Raw genomic sequence first — 16741 nt, 5'->3', positions numbered from 1 at the left:
AAAGCTCAGAAAGAACTGAAAGTCCTTAGGGAAATCTAACACCATACCCACGGCTTTCACTTGGCAGATAAAAAGCATAATTGCTAAGAATATATTCTTAGAGGCAATGCCTACCAAATCTATTTTGCAATTTAATGATATTTTTTGGGTTTTGTGAGTATAATCAGCATATTTGCTCTGAGAGGAAAAAATATTATCTGTGTATTTTAACATCCTTTAAAGGAAGTCTGGTTGCACTTAGATGTCTTAGATGTTTTCTTGCAAACATGGCACTAATGGTATCTTTATATAGACTTCTTAGTCTACATTTCTGACCAACTTGGTGGAAGCCAAAACTCTCTTCTTCATTGACAATGTCATTTCACCACTTGCCTTTAATGCACAGTCAAAAGATTACGTATATATCAGTGGAAATGCAAGTTTTGCTTCTGATTTCTACATTCTAGATACCTCTTACTGAAGAAAGGATGTGTTACTCCCAAGTGGAATCTATGAATTTGCAATTAACTAATTAAATGCTGAGGCAAAGAATGGCTGCAAATGCCATTTCTCCTTTTTCAGTTCTTATTAATTATCTTTTGGATTAGCTTACAAGTATATCTAGTACCAGGCATGTAGCAAGGGGAGAGTGGGCTTGTGTTCACCCCTCTACCCAGCGGCCCCTCACATGTGCCAGCCACGCCCCCTGCATACAATATCACATGCAGAGATGTGGCCAGCACCCAGAAGGGTTGGTGCGGCACTACATTTCCCAATCAGCTTCATTAACAGCTGAGGCGTTTCCCCCCGCCCCCCATTCTCTCCCTTGCTCTGAGCAAAGGAGAGAACAAAGGAAACACCCAGCCAGCAGTGTTCCCTCTAAGGAGTGCACGTGTGTACATGCTCACAAGCTTTTGGATGTCCGCTCAGTTAATTTTATATCCTGCTCAGGTTGAACCAGGAAGGCCCCATTCTGAATGCATGTGTGCACACACTGCCTTGATACTGCTGCCCAGAACAAAATTCATTACACACACAGATGAAAAAAATGAGAGAGAACACTGCCAGCCAGCAACAGATTCGGCTTGGAAGTGAGCACTGGAGAACCATGCCGGCCCTTCTGAGTGCTGGCCATGCCCCCTGCATATGACATCACATGCAGGGGTGTTCCAGCTCAGCCCTCCAGAGCTCATTTCCCAGCTGGCTTCTTTGCTGGCTGGGTGTTTTCTTTATTGTCTCCCTTGCAAGGGAGAGAATGAAGAAGACACCCAACCAACAAGGACACCAGCTGGGAAATGAGATCATTTCATCCGGAAATGAGCTCTGGAGCCCCTGCGTGCAGACCACACCTCTGCATCACAACCACATCACAAGCATAAGGTGTGGCCAACACCCAGAAAGGTCAGCACAGTCTTCCAGAGCTCATTGCCCAGCTGGCCTTGTTGCTAGCTGGACATTTTTTCTGCTTTCTCCTTAACTCAAAGCAAGGGAGAGAACAACAAAAAACTGAGCTGGAAAGCTAGCTGGGAAAGGAGGCCACTGGAGGTTGAGGGACGGAGCGATGTGAGAGTCAGCTGGCCCCCAGGAGCTGGGCAACTCAGATTCTTTGAACCGGTCCGCCCAGTTATAGCTCCACCCATCTAGTACCTAGATCTCTAGTTAAACTGAAAACAAATCTGCCCATTCAGATGATTCTGGCCTTTTGCTGAGTGGTCTTTTGCAGATGGAGCAAGTTTTCAGTGATTGGGTGTTGCTAAGCTGGTAAGCTGCCAGGGGCGCAGGGAAAACTTTGGCACACAATCATGAAAACATGATTGGTCTAAGAACCTGAACCTACAAGAATATTAGGTTAATTTAGATTCTGATTAAGACATAGATCCCACCGCCCCATGTCCTGGATCTGGTTGATTCACATAAGCCTGTAGAAGAGTAGCAGAATTATACCATGCGGGCTGCTATCTTAATGGTGCAACAGCAAGCATCAGTTGTTCTGATGCAGTGACCTGTGATCTCAGACGGCTGCAGTCCTCTCCACAGCTTGTACTCTTTATAGAAGTGTGTACAGTTCTCAGTATTTCTCTAGAATACTGTCTTGCTTGGCATACAGACTTTGGAAAAAGATATTCCAAATTGTATAAAAGCAAGCTCTTAGGACAACAAACTAAAACAATATTTTTAAATGGTGGCGCAGTGGTAAAACTGCCGCCCTGTAACCAGAAGGTTACAAGTTCGATCCTGACCAGGGGCTCAGGGTTGACTCAGCCTTCCATCCTTCCAAGGTCGGTAAAATGAGTACCCAGAATTTTGGGGGCAATATGCTAAATCATTGTAAACCGCTTAGAGAGCTTTGGCTATAGAGCGGTATATAAATGTAAGTGCTATTGCTATTGCTATTGCTAAATGAAATATGAGATAGTGCTTTGTACACAACCTTTCTAACATTCTTCAATCATAATAGCCTTATTATGTTCTCTTTTTTTATATGCAAACCTTGCATACTAGCTCAAAATAGATGCTACACAACAGATCTGTGATAGTTTTAAAAATTAAAAGCAATGAAGGAGGGACTGAAAATAGACCAGGACCACAGCAGTGGACAAGAGCTATTTTAACCCAATCCCCATGCTGTTTCTCCATTAAAATAACTGCTTGCCCAGTTCTTTTATATCCAGTTGGGGGAAACTTGCAGGTATAATACAAATACCTGTTAGTTTGCTCCCTCGGAATGAATTGCTGGGGGGCAATTTTAATCTAAAAAGGAGTTTTGTAGTCACAATTCAATTCAACCCCTCCATGACTACTATTAATTAAAAAAAGGAAGAATATATTATCTCTTGTGATGCCTAGTGGCATCCAGAAGACAAATTTCCCTTGCTTAAAATCTTCTGTAACTGTCATGCTGCCAGCTTATTTTTCAAATCATATTTCACTGAGTTCAGGTTACTTGCTTGCTCTGCACTTTTAAAAATTCTTTTAAAAATACAGCATTGTTGTGCAATAGCTAAAGGCATTAATCTTAAAGCAGTGAGTTTTTAAAGCCCAGGATGACATTATTATTTCTTTTCCTCTTTGAAAATGACTGGTATTTTCATTTCTCACAAGACTATACTCAAAAAACAAATCTTATATTATAACTGCAATTATCTATCTTATTCGTGAAGCAATAGCTGCCAAATGTGAAGCAGACCTTTTAAATACTTGCTGACTCTTGTTTTCAAGCTCCTGGATGAAGTTGATAATACTATAATTGTTGCATATAAATATTGTATTGGCAAGTCTGAAATTTTCATTAGCAAATAAGATGTATGGGCAAAATGTAACAACAGGATCCATACTAATTAATCTAGTAGCCCCATTTAGTCCAGTCTTTTCTTCCACCTGAAACCTAGTCTGAACATTTAAAACTTGCAGTATTGTTCCTATGTTTATTCTAGAGAATCAGGACAGGTTCACATGGCAGGCATTCCCATGTGATAACCTGGAAGCATGAAGAATCACTGTTTTGCTGATGGACTCCGAAATTCACATGGAGGCACTGATTGTGTGAACCAGCACCTTAATGAGCGATACCTATTTAACAGTGGTGGCAGCTCAAAAATGCTGTCACCATAATGGCAGTACTGGTGGGTCAGACACACAGCACCACATGCAGGTGCCAGGTGGCACATATGACATCTTCACTCAGGTGTAATCTGGCCACTAGCACAGTAGAGGCCCTACAGAGACTGAAGCTTATTGAAACCGTGTGTGAGAAAACTTTTAGAGATACAAAATACCTATTTGTAATATCCGAGACAAACCTTCTTATGGGCAACAAGCAAATTCTAAGAAAGGCATATGGTTCTCTAGGAGTTCACTCCATCTGTAGCTCCTACATTATTTAATCATGCATGTATGCAAATGCTTTCATGGGGTTCTTGTCTTTAAAATATACCACATTCTGTCCTTTCTGTAAATTCACATTGAGGCTATTCTCACGCACACAGGAAACCGGGCTAAGAGAGCCCAGCCTGATTTCCTGCACACATGTGAGTCACCAGGAGCCGCACGGTATGCCATACGGCTCCTGGCGGTATGCCCGCTTAATCCCCACCCCATGCGGTTAGCAGAGTGAGTGCTCTGCTAACCTTGTTTCAACAATCATGTGCTGCAGCAGCACAGTTCCACAATGTGGTAACTCATGAGGAGACCCCCCAACTGGGAGGCTACAACAAACCTCCCATGTCATGGGTCTCCCCAGAATGCCCCACGCACTTGCATTGGGCATTCTGGGGCTTCTGGGCGCTGGATGGCTCTTGGTCCTTGCCGTCCCAACTGGCTCCATGACGGAGCCAGTAATCGTGTAGGCAGCTGATCCAACCGCCCAGGGAGGGGATGCTCAAGCCCACTCTCTACGCCAAACATCTTCCAGCTCTCCACACGGATCATGTGGAGAGCCTTATTGTCTGAGATGGTAATGAAACAAGTTGTCTTCAAGTAGGTAGCCCAGGAGGTACAATTCCTTTGACACAATTGGGGCATATATGCGATTTACCTACACAGATGTAACTGATACTATGTACACCCACGTCATATGTGAAGATCAAGTACATACATAAAAGTTAGAAATTCAGTGTCACTAGTGGGTTCCTAACCATTTTACACATAGTAGGAGACATATTTTAGACTGCGAGTCCTTTTGAGACAAGGAATCCTATTTCTTTTTCTATGTTAATTGCTTTGAGGACTCTTTTGTTAAAAAGCAGTATATAAATATCCGTAGTAGTAATAGTAGTCATATTTGTATTTGTGAATTATGTACATGACATTGTACACTGGGGCATACATTGTTCCCCAGTACATCAATATAGGAATCCCCTCAGCAACTCTGAAACGACAGTTTTTATGAAACCAGCAACTGAAGTTTAATGAAATTTTCACCAATTTGAATAGCTCTTTTCCATTTTCTTTCTTTTTTTAAAAAAAGAAAGATCTTTAAGTAACTCTGAAGTACCTGAAAGTATAATTTTATCTACAGTTGTCAAAAACAAATCACCTTTTAAAATCGATAGTACTTAAGCACACATTACCCTATGCTGCATTGTACCCTTATTTTGTATCTCAAAAAAGCCCATACAGATGGGACCCCGCAACCAAAGCATATCAGCTTTGTTGTATCAGCTGAAGCTGATAAAAAGCACCTCTGGCAACCACCTCAACCTGGGACACCAGGGAGAGATTTGGATCCAGAAACACCCCAGACTGCGTACCTGTTTAAACACCCCATAACTGCTAAAAAGTACACAAATGACTAAACCACAGATAAAAGTCAATAATAATAATAATGTAACCGATAAAACACACCTTTTAAAATTCAAACCGAATAAAAATGTTCTCAGCTTGTATTAAAAACAAAAGGGGGAAGCCAGGTGAATCTCTAGGGAAGGGGTTTCAATGTTGTGAAACCACTACCAAGAAGATCCTCTCCCTAGCGCCCACAAACCAGATCTCTTCCAGAGACAAGTCCAAGAGCACTTTGAGGCTGATCTTGACTTGAGACTCTGGCAGGTTCATATGGTAGCAGACATAGGCAAACTGGGATTCAGAATATTTAGGGCTTTAAAGATCACAGCCAGCACTTTAAATTGAGCTTGGAAACTCTGGCAGACAATGCAGTCGATGCAAAATAAGGGTTATATGAGTCATCTGATTCACCCCCTTTCTCTCACTGTGGCAACTCCATTCTGCACAGTTATATTTCAAAGGCATCCCTACCTTCATTCAGATCATTGCATAGTCCAAACTGGATGTAACTAAAGCATGTGTCACTGAAACTAGTCTGTGCTGTCTAAGTTGACCTATTTTAGTAGTAACACATAGTTACTGTTTAACTATGCACACCAGTTAAAACTGGGCAAAACCACAGCTGACACCAGATGTCATGGGAAAGCTCTGGATCCAGGAGCATCCTCAAGCTCCTGTACTTCATCTTTCAGGAGAAGAGCAATCTCACTGCAGAACAACTCGTCATTTGGCCGTTACAGTCACTTAGTCATAACAATATACAGCACTTCAGTTTATCTAAAATGTTGATTTGGGGGGGATATTCTAGATATGCAGAGCTTTCACTTTATATGACTGTGTGAGAGAGAGCCATGTAAAAACTGTTCACTAAAGAGAATCACAACAGATTTCAGAATAGCAAAAAGGTTGCAAACCCTAGACTACAGAAACATTAACAAAAATATAAATAAATATTACACTCAATATTTTGATTTATTGTCATTTTTATCTTTAAACGTAAGACAAAGCTACATCATTGCTCCATATGGCTACACATCCTTGTCTTACTTGAAAAGGTAAAAATTTGTTTTAACATATTAACAGTTTTGAATGTATGCCTATAGCCATACGGAATTCAGCCACAGTTAGTTATAAATCAGTTTGTCAAGCATATATATTGATTGAAGACTTACAGTCATGACCAGCCCTTTTTCCTGGAAATATTTGACCAGTGGAACAGCATTCTGCTTGAAATTCATGAGGCGTCTCTGTGTAGCTTTGAGATTATCATCTGGCCTTCCTTGCTGCTCGGCACGTTTCATTAGCCGTTCTTTCAGCCGTTGATTTGAGCAGGACAAAAACACCACCAAATCTGGGGTACAGATCTGTGGAGCATATTACCCAAATAAAAAATAAAAATAAAAATCAGTACATGTATTCATAATAATTTCTACCATGATGCCACACTTACATTTCTGTGAGAACTCAGATATACTTAACATAGTAGGAACACTGAAATTTCTTACATGAAAATATGTTGTCAATTTCTTCTATTATTTAGCTGTATTTTCCCTTAAGAATTTCAAATCTGCAAGCGAGTGTATGGGGAATGAAACAGAGGGAATACAAACTTGACCCAAATACACTGGGTATATCCACAGCTTGGCACGAAAGACCAGATCTGTTATTTATTTATTTTTTAAATGAAGCTAATTCTCTCATCCAACTTCTTTCATAATTTAATTGGGAGGGCTTTTTCACCCAAATTCTTTACCAACTGGAAATGAAGCCACAGGAAATTGCACCACTTGGTATCCATAAGCACATAAATTAATATTTACTAGAGCCTGAACTCCAGGAATACGAGATAGATAGGTTGGAACACCCAACCTTGTCAGTCAAACCACAAGGCAGCCATCACTAACTGTGCTATGCCTACTACCAGGAATAATTTATAATAATAATAACACACACCAGACAGAAATAATCCTAATTTAACTGAGCTTCTTTTATCAAAAAAGTCCTAATACAGATATTTACTTTTCATTGTCTATGGTGGGAGTAATTATGTTCTTTGAAACTATTAATGTGGCAGCTGAATTAAGCTGTCACAAATAATTAGTCTGGTGATTAGAGTGTGTATAAAATGGACAGAATGACCTAATTAATTATATAATTAAAATACACGGGGGTGGGGGGAAGTGGAACTTTTATTTCATATGGCTTATTGAGAAGATTTGTATACAGAATAGACAGTCATCTCCTATGGAGAGCAGCATCAGCAACAATTTAGAAAGGAAGTGCTTAAAAATCAAAAGAGCTGGCTGTTGAAGAATGGCAAAAGTAACTTAACACAACATTACAAAAGAGTTCACATTCAGAACTGATATGAACCTCAGAAATGTATATCAAAACACAGTGAGAAATATACATGATATTTGGAACATCTTGCTTACACTATAAGTAACATTTAATCAATTAGCATATGTTGTTTTTAAAAAAACCTTTAGTCAGCTAAAAGGCTGACCCAATTAATTGTGTAAGATTTAAAAATAACATATTATTTTAAATATGAGTACAGATGAAACATCAGAAAGTAAGCACCATCTTGAGGTATTCCTCCTCTCTTAGGTAAGGAACGCCTTGTCTACGATAGGGGTGTGCACGGTCCGGAGTCCCCCCGGTCCGGCACGGGGGGGACTGTTACTTTAAGCGGGGGGGTGGTAGTACTTACCCCCCCTGCCGCTCTTCCCCCTCCGGTGCTGGTCCTTTTAAACATCTTCTTGGGGCGGCAGAGTTCCTCCCTGCTGCCCCTGCCCCCGTCGTTGTTCCTTAAGGCTTAAAAGAGACTAGAGCTAGCGGCGCGCACGCTCGTTTCTGACACTGGCGCGCACGTGCCACATATGTCACAACGTATGTGGCGCACGCACGCCAGCGCCAGAGACGAGTGCGTGCGCCGCACAGGGCGCATGCACGCCGCTAGCTCTAGTCTCTTTTAAGCCTTAAGGAACAACGACGGGGGCAGGGGCGGCAGGGAGGAACTCTGCCGCCCCAAGAAGATGTTTAAAATGACCAGCGCCGGAGGGGGAAGAGCAGCAGCGGGGGTAAGTACTACCACCCCCCCTGCTTAAAGCTACATGCCCCTGCCCATCCGAACCTCCAGACCGCCGGACTGCCGAACCAGTCCGGAGGTCTGTAACAGTGTGCCCGAACCAAACCATGCACACTACTAGTCTACGATGCAACTTGCTACAATACATATCTGTCTCATGTTAAAACAAAGAGAGTTCACCTCTTGCTTCAGAACTATTGTTGTAGTCATAAGTAAAATTAATCTATTAATTATTAATCAACTGCAGCTCACATATTAATCAACAAAGATTTATTAGATGATAGTCTTGATTTTAAGTGGTACTCACTGATCTCACCAGAAACATGATGTGACCTCATTACAAGGTAAGCAGGGAAAGCAAAACCACAGAGCGCATGCATTTCTTTTCTGCCCACTTTGTAGTATTTGACAGCATGTTCCTCAGACACTGGGATATTTGAAATGAAATTCTGAAATTTCCTGCTGTAACCCCATATCATGGCATTTCTGTGCCTAGTACAAAGTTCAATGCTTGCACCAATTTTCTTGAACAGGTTGCTATGTCAGCCTCATAAACACCTCTGTAGAACCACCGTCTTCTTCGCCATGAGTCCCATCGCTCATTGAGATCATCCAGAGTGGTCTGTCAGTAGCTGCCACTAGTTCATCTGGTGGCTACACAGGGAGGGACATTCTCTGTTGCTTCCCTGAAATTCTGGAATGCACTCCCTGTCGAGATGAATGCCTCCCTCTCTCTGACCACTTTTTAAAAACCCTTAAAGACCTACCTTTTCACCCAAACATTTAAATTTAATTATGGTTCTAAACTGTTGTAGGTTTTTATTTCTGTGTTTTAACTTTTTATGCTGATGTCAGCTGCCCAGAGACGGAATTTTGGTGCAGCATACTAGATAGATAGATAGATAGATAGATAGATAGATAGATAGATAGATAGATAGATAGGATCATAGACATTTTCACAGGGGCTTTGAAAGTGTGACCACAATAAGTAGTCACTGTTTCTTTGTTTAGTCATAGGCCATAACAAAATGACATTAAATTACAATAAACAAACTAAGATAAGAAAGGAATCTTAGCAACAAGATGTATGTGATCCACATGTGCTACCACAAAGGAGGTAAGCTTTTAAATAATAGTTCTATCACTGCACTCCCCCCAGGCCCAATAATGACAAGACACATATGACTGGATGAACTAGGGCCACTTTTATTGATAATTATAACAATAACCTGCAACAAGGAACACAAATCAAGTACAGGTGCCCACTCTATGGGTCAGCCTCATAAGGAGGACTGCCCAGAACAGGGCAAAAGACTGGGTGTTAATTCTGCCCAGTGCCAAGTCTAAACATCATAACAGCTGCAAGGTTTAACCCCGCAAAGGGGAGGCCAACCAGCCCACCCATTCCAGGCCACAAAACTCTGAGTGGTGGGCGGAGCCAGACTCTGAGTAGGTGCGGATCTCAACTCAAGGGCTGCAAAACCTGCAAGGGCTGTTCCTTGGCTTGCCTACTCACCTTAAATGGTCTTCAAGTCAGACACTGAACAAGACAACTTACCCCAACTCGCACACATCTGCTAAGGGACCAAAAACAAAAGAGTGACAACCTTATGGTAGTGTCAGTGAGAAGTAGGTGAAAAAAGGCCACACCAGTGCCAATCAGGTGTGACCCAAAAAATTCATACTTGGCCCCAAAAGGCGACTGGATAACCCTCACTGAAACAGGATGAGAGGGAGAATGCTTTGCCCTCAGAGCAACTAAGAGTAAGGGAAAGGGAGCCGGCTATTTATGCAGCCATGCCTGTGCTCCCATTGGTCGGCCTAAGACATGTGCCACAGGAGCCAAAATGGCAGCCCCCGTGTCCATCTCAAGGGCCGGGAGTACAATCCTGCCCACCACCAGACAGACTGCGTATGGCGGCGGAGAGCAGTATTGAAATGCAATTTTCTCATTGGTTGAACCAAGTCCTTTCCATACAACAAATGCTCTAAATATTTGAATCATATGTTAAACAAAGGTTAACTGAATAACTAATGAGTTAAGTCCTCCACAATTCCTTATACCATATCTAACAAGATATGGAATTATTCTATAATAATAATACTACATAAGATTTGGGAAAACTACTTAAATTCTAGTATTTTGAGACTAGAGACTCTGAAGGCCTCATTGAGCCTTCAGAACTTCAAAATGCTATTGACAGCCTACCCAGCCTTTAGTTTAGGGGCTTTGAAATGTTTGTGCCAACCTTGGAGAACGTAAACCCAAATACTAGCCTGCTCAATTTCTATCAACATTCTATGATGCTTAAAATATATATGCTCTTGTACATTTCAGAATGCAGACAACCATTTTCATCTGACCACAGTTTAGAACAAATTGGGGCTTTTTACAAGATCGTATTAGCACTTAGCAATAGCAATAGCACTTACATTTATATACCGCTTTATAGCCGGAGCTCTCTAAGCGGTTTACAATGATTTAGCATATTGCCCCCAACATTCTGGGTACTCATTTTACTGACCTCGGAAGGAAAGAAGGCTGAGTCAACCTTGAGCCCCTGGTCAGGACTGAACTTGTAACCTTCTGGTTACAAGGCGGCAGTTTTACCACTGCACCACCAGGGGCTCTGGTATTAAAACCAGTAACTAGATTCATTTGTGCATTCGAAAGAGCATCATACACATAACAGAACTGCTAATTTCTTAAGATCAATAGTGAGAAAAAAAACCTCTCACCTTTAAATATGGAATGATGCTTAGATACTGTTTTCTGTTATTGAAAAGATGACAAAATATAGCCAATATTTACTCCTCAGCAAATTGAGGGGGCTTTTATAACTGGCATCTGAGCACAAGACAGACAATAAAGCATTGCAAAGCAGTTTGCGGAATGGGCATCCTGCAGTTTCAAGTTGATTATCAGAAGCCAAATACAAAACTAGCACCAAAGAGAATCTAAACAGTTATTAAAGGAGAATTTAGTAAATGGGATTTGGCATTATCTAGGTAGAATAACGACTAGAAGTCAGAATCTGCATAAACAGCTGTAAATGAGTGTTTTCTCTTAAGCTGAGAAGATACTTTCAGCTTTGATGTATTTTTAAAATGCCTATGCCATCTTTCCCTCAGGCACAGAGCAGGCAATAGCAATTCCAAAATACAAAATTACTAAGAGTAATAGCTACGAAATTTTAAAAGGGGAAAGTAGAAGAAAAATAAGGGCATAGAGAAAAAGGAATTCACTGAGAAAAGAAGGCAAAAATGTGGAAAAACTCTTAACTCTGTTTAGTCAGTCATTTCATTATAAAGCAGTCACACCTCCAGCTCATCCACCTTGGTGGCAGGCTTCACTCCACAACCTATGTGTATTCATTATTTATTTTAATGTGTTTTTAAAATATTTCAAGACCATTTGTCATTCAAAGACTCAATGTGTGTTTATTAGAACATTTGTTGAGAGCAGCTGAGCATTCAACTGTACAGACATCCTAATGAATATATGTAAATTGGAGTGGAGCATGATTCTGCAATGCTTGTCCCCTACATGTGTTCACACTATACATGATAAATGGGCATAGTGTAGGTACATGACAGATATCAAGGCATAGAGAAGAATGAAGAATTAGGAAGAAGAAGAGGATCTAAAGCAGGGCTGCTCAAGTTAGGTCCTCCAACTATTTCTGGAGTACAACTCCCATAATCTTCAGCCACAGTGACCAATAGTCAGGAATTCCAGGGATGATGGGGATTGTAAGCCAACCTTTTCCAAGAGGGCCAAAGATGAGCAGACTAAAGGTTACTTGTAGCCAGAGCAGCAGGAAAAAATAGGATGAGGGCAAAAATGATAGTAACCGGAAGGGAGGGGAGGGGAACGCAGAACAATGTCCGGGGAATGGGCAGGATAAAGCTGGGGGACAGAAAGAGCAAGGAGAGGCAATCTTCTGACAAAGCAGTCACACACCAGTTGTTTTGGCTATTGGTCCACAGAACAACCATAACATACAACAAAATAAAGCTTATTTCAAATATAGGTCACCTCTCGGTGTCTGCAGATTTTAGTCCTCCACACTTTCTTCCCATCCCAGCTGTGATACTCCCTCTGCTCCTCTCATCTCTTTAACCTAACTCACCTCGCTCTGTCTTCCACTCCTCTATACAGTGTTTAAACTGTTTCTGTGTCATTCTTTCCTCTTTTCCTTAAAATTGGCTTGGAAAAAGAGAGAGGCCAGAGCGATTGGGCAGGAGTACATACTGGCTGACCATCAAGGCGGGAAAATGATAGCATAGCCATTCATCCGCCGGGTGGCTGGCTAACCAGCTGAACTGAACTGCCCACTCTATACCACCCTACATTCCAGCCAAGTCACAGTCTTTTATAGCTCCTGCATCCTCCAAAGGTCAGTGGTATTTTTCTTCAGCAGTCTATTTTAAAGATTTCTAAAACATGAGAGGACTGAGGGAATGAGTTACATTGAATTCAGTAGAACCTGCTTCAGCACAAGCATACATAATACCAGACTACATATCAAGTAAACCAAAGAAAATGTAGATGTTGGTAAATCCAACACTGCAAAATATTCCTAAGCTGACTCTACAGTAGATCTTTGGTCAATACTCAGGGCAAAACTTGCCTAGAAACAATATCTCATCCTCCTGGGCTTCCACTTCAAAAATCAATGGAATCTATGCCTGATTCAGATGTCCCTCTGCTATGTCACATTCCTGTTACCTGGGAGGCCCAGTTACCACAAACCAAACAAGGATGATTGAAGGAAGCAAAACCACCATTTATTGAAAAACCAGCGCTGGTGGCCCCTCTCTGAGCTTAACAGCTAGTCAGAGAGACGTGCGCAGCTGCCTTGTTTCAGTTTTTTATACTTTGGCATAATTACATAGCTGGGCGTCAACATTCAGCCCTGGGGACCAATCACATTATTACACATCGTATACATTCTTGCATATGCATGCTTTGAGGCTGGGCCTCTGCCCCAAGCTACGTGCAGTTTCGATTTCACAGAAGGAAGCTAGAGATAACTAACAAAGGCACTTCCTCATACTTTAAGGTTAGCCCACTTCAACCTATCACACGACGCCATGTTAATGAGGAGCCGTGCATCATTGTCCATCATATTACAAATATTATAATCATTGCTAATTAGACAAACATTCCTCTTGGTACAATGAAGCCTTTTCCTACTGCCTATTGATAAGCGAAACCGTCTTCCTTCTTCTTCGAGCCAGATGGCCTTGAGGCGTTATTTTACAGGCCTTTGCTTTTTCAAGAGATACAAGAAAAGGGGGGCTCTTCCCCCTCTAGCTTGTCAGCAAATTTATGGCTTTACAGCTAGCAATTTGGCAAGGCAACTTGCAGACTCTATTAACCATTTCTTGACCAGTGCAAACTTGAGTTCTGTCTCACACTTTTGCAAAGACACTTTCCCATTCCATGAGAACAAAGTAATTACAAAGCAGCTTTCAGAAAAGGCATTTTCCCCTCATTCCACATTCCTATAGTTATAACCTTGCTAATTATTTGTGACAGTTCTGATCTCTTCTTATTCTGATGTGATGGTTTGTCTCTAAAGAGTCTTTGTATGTAAAGTAGAAGTGAAAATTTCACTCAGGGTTACCAGGAAAGTATACTAAATTAATTTAGTTTAGTATACTTTCATCTATTAATTTAGAGTATACTAATCAGTGGATGTATTTTACAAGTAGTGCCCCATGAGGTAAAATCAAATGTTGGTTATCCCTGGTTAGCACAGGAATAATAGTGTAAAACTCCATGAAGTAAACATAATGGTTTTGAACATATTAATCCTGCCTGAAGTTATGGGGAACTACATCTTTTAAGACCCTATAGGTTTCGAATGTTGGCCATAGTGTTGACCTAGGGCATGCACTTAACGTGTAATTTTTTTTAAGGAAAGTAATTCAAAAGTGTTTAAAACTAGGCACATCCTCCCAAAGTTTACACATATTAGAGAACATGATAAAAACTCTGATTACCTTGTCACCCTTGATCTGTGAAAGCAATAATAACTCCCCATAGAATAGAGCAATGTTGTTCCCAAGGGTCATGATTAATCCAAATCCATTAATGTTTCTTAAGCGCTTGGAGCATCATCTGTGCAATCCCTATTGCACATAAAGTATCCAAGGGATGTTAAGAAATACTGCTTTAATCTGATTTGACTCTTTTTGTAACCTTTTTATATCAAGCATTTCCTTTGTTCTCAAGTTTAGTAGGCAAAATCAATGTGAATTCTTAATCTTTGTATAGCACTGCTAGACTTTACTTTGATAACACAAATAAGGTATAAAACTTCTTTTTCCCTTTCTTTCCCAACCTCCTTCCCTTTTACCTTTTTTCTCTCCCCTCCATATATAACAGACACAGAGAGGGATTATTTATTTATTTAGGTGATTCCAAATGAAAATGTTTCTAGGTGGTTTACAAATAAAACAACAATCAACAAAACAACCCCCATTAAAACAGCAATTAAAATTAGCAGCTAAAAATACAAACCTAAAAACACCCTAGGAGCGTAACAAGTTTTTATCTGGTGCTAAAAACAACAGTGTGGCTCCTCAGCTCATAGGTGTTGGAAGTGAAGGACTCTGCATTGTCTCATACCTCAGTGACAGAGGGGGACAGACTAGTGAGTCAGAGGGCTAGAGGAGTCAAGACATTGCTCATTCCTCCTCTCTACTGCTCTGACACTATCCCTTTGATATGTAGATTGCTACTCTCAGGGACTTCCTTCCTCCATGCCTCCCTCCCTCCCTCTCTTCTCCCTAACACACACGCTTGCCTCTCTCTGCACCATGTGTGCACAGAGATGCAGATAGCATCTGTCTGCATCCAGCTAGCTAGCTAGATTAGAGATACTATCTCTCCACTTTCCTATCTAGAATGGAGTTCTCCAATAAAGGCTCCTTATATTGATTTGAAACTATGAACTGGCTCCAAGTTTATTTTGGCTCTTAGCAGACACGCATGCCTGGGCAGACTCCGCTGTGTCTTGCCTCTGTGCACTCTGCTGTAATAGAAGGGTATCTCTTACCAGAGAGAATTCCCAAATAGGAACATAGGAAACTGCCATATTCTGGTCTATCTAACTAAGTATTATCTTCACAGACTGGCAGCGGCTTCTCCAATGCTGCAGGCAGGAATCACTCTCTGCCCTATCTTGGAGAAGCCAGGGAGGGAACTTGAAACCTTCTGCTCTTCCCAGAGCAGCTCCATCCCCTGAGGGGAATATCTTACAGTGCTCACACTTCTAGTCTCCCATTCAACCAGGGCAGACCCTGCTTAGTTAAGGGTACAAGTCATGTTTGCTACCACAAGACCAGCTCTCCTCCTAGCTCTGGGCTGGGAGTTCTATAGATACCACAACAGAAAGCCCTATATAGAAACAGAGACCAGTGCTTTTCAACCAGTGGCACAAAGTACTTTACAGTATGAAATGTGGTATTTGGCAACATAGGATCTTGCAATCCCCAAGCAGAGTTTCAGGAAACACAAATATTGAGGCGATTCTCACTATCACCAAAAAGCAGGCTAAGGGAGCCTAGCCCGCTTTTTGGTGAGCATGAGAACCACCTCCTCAAAGCGGGTAACCCGCTTAACTAGCCCTCCCCTTAGACGAGAGTAGCGGAGCGAGTGCTGTCTTTTCAATCGTGCGTTGCCACGGCATGGCTCCACGGCGTGACAACACACGAGGAGACCTCCGCCGGGAGGCTGAAACAAATCTCCCGGTCCTGGGGGTCTCTCCAAGATGCCCTGCACACTTGTGCGGGCCATCCTGGAACTTCTGGGGGCCGTGAGGCCCCTCATTCCCACAGCCCCCTGCAGCTCTGTGATGGAGCTGGCAGTCGTGTGGGTAGCCGATCCTGCCGCCCAGGGTTGCAGCCTGGATCATCTGCGGGGAGAGTGGCCCAAGCCCACTCTCCCCACAGAACCCCCTCCGGCAAGTCTCACTGATTGTGAGACTCGCCTCACTGTAGCTGCACAGAGAAGAGGAGATTGCAGGAAATAGCTGTGAAGGGAAGAGAAGAAATCCACACTTTCCCCTCATGGAAAAAAAACAAAACACCTGGCACATCCATGGAAGGTGTCTGAGTGTTGGCCAGTATTTTCTTACTAGAAAAGAAGTAACAAGATGAAGTGCTAGTCCTTTCCTTGCTCTGAATTATATTAAAACTCCACCACCCTTTAGCTTTAATAAGCACACTAGTTTTCATTACAGGAGCTATCGGTTTTTTATTTTAGTGATTAAAAACCAATGCCTTTCTGACCCTTCTAACTCTTCTCTTTCTGACTCCTCTAACTCTTTCATCCTCTTCATTCTAAGTAGAGGAAAACTATACATCAGTCCCAGA

The 16741-nt window shown here is 41.8% G+C and overlaps 1 protein-coding gene and 1 long non-coding RNA gene across 2 annotated transcripts in view; one reads left to right on the top strand and one right to left on the bottom strand.

Annotated features, from left to right (window-relative positions):
• The window catches only part of LOC128323957 (uncharacterized), a 64653-nt gene that overhangs the window by 20988 nt on the left and 26924 nt on the right, over window positions 1-16741 (top strand). The gene's annotated exons all lie outside the window — the stretch shown is intronic.
• AK5 (adenylate kinase 5) overlaps window positions 1-16741 on the bottom strand; it is a 164609-nt gene that overhangs the window by 126209 nt on the left and 21659 nt on the right. Inside the window, exon 6 of the mRNA XM_053247970.1 lies at window positions 6435-6626. Coding sequence (XP_053103945.1) covers window positions 6435-6626 — 192 coding nt within the window. The remainder of the gene's footprint in view (window positions 1-6434; window positions 6627-16741) is intronic.

Source organism: Hemicordylus capensis, chromosome 4, assembly GCF_027244095.1.
Source record: "Hemicordylus capensis ecotype Gifberg chromosome 4, rHemCap1.1.pri, whole genome shotgun sequence".
In the NCBI taxonomy this organism is placed as follows: Eukaryota; Metazoa; Chordata; class Lepidosauria; order Squamata; family Cordylidae; genus Hemicordylus; species Hemicordylus capensis.
The sequence above is the reverse complement of the archived record's forward strand: the minus strand, read 5'-3'. Positions and strand labels throughout refer to the sequence as shown.